At 46.0% G+C, this 4,170-nt stretch overlaps 1 protein-coding gene across 1 annotated transcript in view; it reads right to left on the bottom strand.

Annotated features, from left to right (window-relative positions):
• The window catches only part of SLC37A3 (solute carrier family 37 member 3), a 38,020-nt gene extending 34,097 nt beyond the window's left edge, over positions 1-3,923 (bottom strand). Inside the window, exons 1-2 of the mRNA XM_007952762.1 lie at positions 3,835-3,923; positions 2,575-2,683 (exon numbers count right to left, since the gene is read on the bottom strand). Coding sequence (XP_007950953.1) covers positions 2,575-2,683; positions 3,835-3,923 — 198 coding nt within the window. The remainder of the gene's footprint in view (positions 1-2,574; positions 2,684-3,834) is intronic.
• Between the last annotated feature and the right edge of the window lie 247 nt (positions 3,924-4,170).

Below are 4,170 nucleotides of genomic sequence, written 5' to 3'. Positions count from 1 at the left end.
GGCAGTGTTTCGTTCTGCTGTGCATGGGGTCGCTATGGGTCGGAAATGACTCGACGGCACTTAACAACAACCACTTATATTTTCAACAACAAAAAAAATTAAACATTAAAAGTTCGTGATTCCAAACACAGTCTAGTCAGTCAGTTGACGATCATCGTGTGTCTGCTGTGCTGCTGTTGGCACCGAGACCCCACGTGTGCCAAGCAGAATCGCTCACAGGCTGTTCAAAGCTGTGACCTCCCAGAAGCAGATCGTCAGGCCTGTCTTCCCACTGCCTCTAGGTGGCTTCAAACTGCCAGCCTTTCACCACGTATTCGAGCACTTAACTATCTGCGCCACCCTGGTCAAGAGACTCACTCTGAAATCTAAGCCTCTGTTAAAAATTCCTAATCAGTTAAATTCCAAAAAACAGTACAGGAGCATTCCTGTTGGAACGTAAGCTTCAGGAGGATGAGGGCCGACCCCTCTTCAGAACGAAGCACTGCTGGGTCCTGAGCCATCCTCACCATGGTTCCTCTGTGTGAGCCCCGGTTGCAGCCACTCTGTCAATCCATCTCAGTGAAGGTCTTCCTCTTTGTCGTTGACCCTCTACTTTACCAAGTGTGATGTGCTCCAGGAACTGGTCCCGCAAGTATATGAGATGAAGTCTCACCATTTTCCCTTCTAAGGAGCGTTCCGGCTGTACTTCTCCCAGGACAGATTTGTTCACTCTTCTGGCAATCCATAGTACATTTAATATTCTTCACCAATACCATAATTCAAATGCATCAATTCTTCTCTAGTCTTTCCTACTCATTGTCCAACTTTCACATGCATAGGAAGCAACTGAAAATGCCATGGCATGGTTCGGGCACACCTTAATCCTCCAAGTGACATTTTTCCTTTTTAATGCCTTAAAGAGGTCTTTTGCAGCAGATTTCTCCAGTGCAACATGTCATTCGATTTCCTGACTGCTTGCTTCCATGGATGTTGATTGTGAAATTAAGTAGAATGAAGTCCTTGGCAATCTCAATCTTTTCTCCATTTATCAGGTTATTGCTTACTGGTTCAGTTGTGAGGATTTCTGTTTTCTTTGGGGTATAATCCATACTGAAAGCTGTAGTCTTTGATCTTTATCAGTAAGTGCTTTTACTTCTCTTTCAGCAAGCAAGGCTGTGTCACCTGCATATTGCAGGTTATTTATGAGTCTTCCTCCAATCCTGATGCCATGTTCTTCTTTATATAGTTCAGCTTCTCAGATTATCTGCTGACCACAAAGACTGAATAAGTATTAAGAAGGGATACAACCCTGATGCACACCTTTTCTGATTTGAAACCACGCAGTATACCCTTGTTCTGTTCAAACGACTGTCTCTTGGCCTAAGTACAGGTTCCTCATGAGTACTTAGAATTCCCATTCTTTGCTATGTTACCCATAATTTGTTATGATCCACACAGTCATCTGAAAGCTTTTGCACAGTTAATACACAGGTAAACAGCCTTCTGGTATTCTCTGCTTTCAGCCAGGATTTCTCTGATCTCAGCAATGATATCCCTCATTCCACATCCTCTTTTCAATACAACCTCAATTTCTGGTAGTTCCTGGTCCACGTACTGCTGCAAACACTTCTGAATTATCTTCAGCAAAATTTTACTTGCGTGTGATATTAATAATGCTGCTTGATAATTTACACATTTTGTGGGATCACCCTTCTTTGGAATGGGCACAGATACGGATCACTTCCAGCTGGTTGGCCAGGTAGCTGTCTTCCAAATTTCGTGATAAAAGTGAGTGAGTGCCCCCAGAGCTGCGTCCGTTTGTTGAAGCATCTCAATGGATATTCCATTGATTCCTGGAGCCATGCTTTTCGCCAGTTTCTTCAGTGCAGCTTGGACGTCATTCTTTGCCAATGACCTTTGGTTCTTGACCACATACTAACTCCTGAAACGGTGCACAGCGTGATAACCTGATCAGCAAGTGCTGGTGTATTAAAACAGGGCACTGTATTAAAACAAGACAGCCCTAAACCACCATCAGATTTACTTAGTCCCTGATGAATGTAAGGAACTGAGATACATGCTCCCCAACTTCAAGGAGCTTAAACAAGATACAAATACATCAATGAGGAAATATTTAAATACTGAGACATTAAACCATGTGATTCACTGTGCAAACGTTCAGAGAAAGGACAAGTCAGTAAAGCTGGGAAAAAAAAATGGATTGAAAAAAGTAGCCTTTTGTCCCAAGCAAGACAAAGGGAAAGACAGGACTTTGGACAGGTGGAGAGAAGGTGAAAGAGCATGTAAGTGTGCACAGAATGTCAAAGGCAGCTGCAGGGACTGGGCAACTCAATGGGGAACAGCCTCACCGGGCCCAAAGTGGGATTTCTAAGCAGCAGGAAATGAACTGGCTGGACAGGCAGCGCAGTCCTGGATCCCACGGGCTTTCCAACCAGGGGTGGGTGTGGATTTTATGCCAGAGGCAAGAGGAAGCCATTCCAGTGTCCTGAGCAGGTAGGGATGCAAAGAAGGATTTGGACGGAGCTGGGAAGGTGCTTCCTTCTTATACCCGCCCCCACACTTCGTTCTGCTCACCTCCACAGGCAGCTCCACGGACTTGTTGAAAGCAGTTGGGGTCCACTGTTTGGAGATACTGACTTTGACATTGCTAAATGTTTTCCTGGAAGCATGGAGCAATGAATAACTATGAGAGAGAGAGAGACAGATAGACATATGAAACCAGCTGAACGGACAGCAAAGGAAACGGTATCCGATCAAGTCGCAGGTCCACATCTAACAGTTTCATTCAACTCTAGGAGGTAAGTTGATGGGGCCTGCTTTACTAGAACTATCAACTGAGATGGTGTGAGACAAAATGAGGAAAGTAACTAATTATCTTCATTACAATCCAAGTTCACGCATAACTCATTCCGGGAACTGGCAAATGCAGGTGTACTTATTGTCAGGCCTCACCGCTGGTCTGTTGTGCTTTTATCAACCACTGACCACTCACTGAGTTACTGCACTAGCCAGTCAGTAGCTTTCCTAGAGTCCTCGTCTCTTCCTCATATTGATGCCATTCCCTCCCTTTCCTCCCACAAATCAATGTCCCTAAACCAAGTTATCCATCAACTCTTACATAATTAGGGAAACTTTTTCCTAATTGCTGCCTAAAACAAAATCATTATCATCATTTGTGGTTCCTTTAATAAAGATTAATAATAAAATCTACTCTGAAACAGCCATCAGAGGAGCTGACTCCCAGTCTCACATTATCAGAAGCCCCTGAGCCCAAACGGCCCACTTTGGGTTATGGACTCCCGAGTGGTGACTTCATCAGTCTTGCTGATGCGTCAGGGCTGCGAGCACTCTTAGTGCTCTCGCTCTCCGTCAGCTACCAAAGTCTCTCAGCATCCTGGGCTCAAAGGAGCACTGGGTACTCGCTCCCTGGACACGCCCACCCTCTGTCCTCAAGCTCCTACTGTTAACAGCTGGACAGCTTCACACTGGATCAGGGCCTCTCCACGGCAGCAATGCTGACGCTGTGGGCCACACCCTGCCCTGCTGTCAGGGCTCTGCCTGCACACCGCGGGCTCTTCAGCAGCGTCCCTGGTCTCCACCTACCAGAGATGAGCCCAAAGCATCTCCTGACATTGTCACACGGCCCCTGGGGGACAAAACAGGCCCCTGATGAGAACCACTATACCAGAATCACCACAAAGGGGAACCACAGGAATAGCTGGTCTGTTTCGCCACGAGCCCATGGCAATCAGTGTACCAGACACTTGCCACCCACTGTCACCTTCAAAGGAAAAACGAAACAAAAACCCAGAGAGCAGTTCAGCAGTCAGCTACCTGAAGAAGGTAAGCAGGAACACAACACCGTGATGGTGGCTGAACCGGGAGACGAGCGTCCCTCTGTGAAAACTAGCCGGCCATGCCATGACCTTCCTTCTCAGCTCTGACACCAGCGTCTGCAGAATGAGTGATTTATATCACGTCTTCCTTCTGGACAAAGCACATCATAGCATTACTCAAAATAGGCAGATTATACCAAAACTGAATTATTCAGACTTAAAACCAATTAGCTTTGGAAAAACGCTTATGGGTTAACTGATACCAGAAAACTGCACTGATGACGACGCTTTATAGCTACTGTTGTTAATTCCGACCCCCAGCGGCCCCACCAGA

Source organism: Orycteropus afer, unplaced genomic scaffold (assembly GCF_000298275.1).
Source record: "Orycteropus afer afer isolate SDZICR_OR568_19922 unplaced genomic scaffold, OryAfe1.0 scaffold00358, whole genome shotgun sequence".
Lineage (NCBI taxonomy): Eukaryota > Metazoa > Chordata > Mammalia > Tubulidentata > Orycteropodidae > Orycteropus > Orycteropus afer.
Note: the sequence above shows the minus strand (reverse complement) of the source record. Positions and strands in the feature narration are given on the sequence as shown.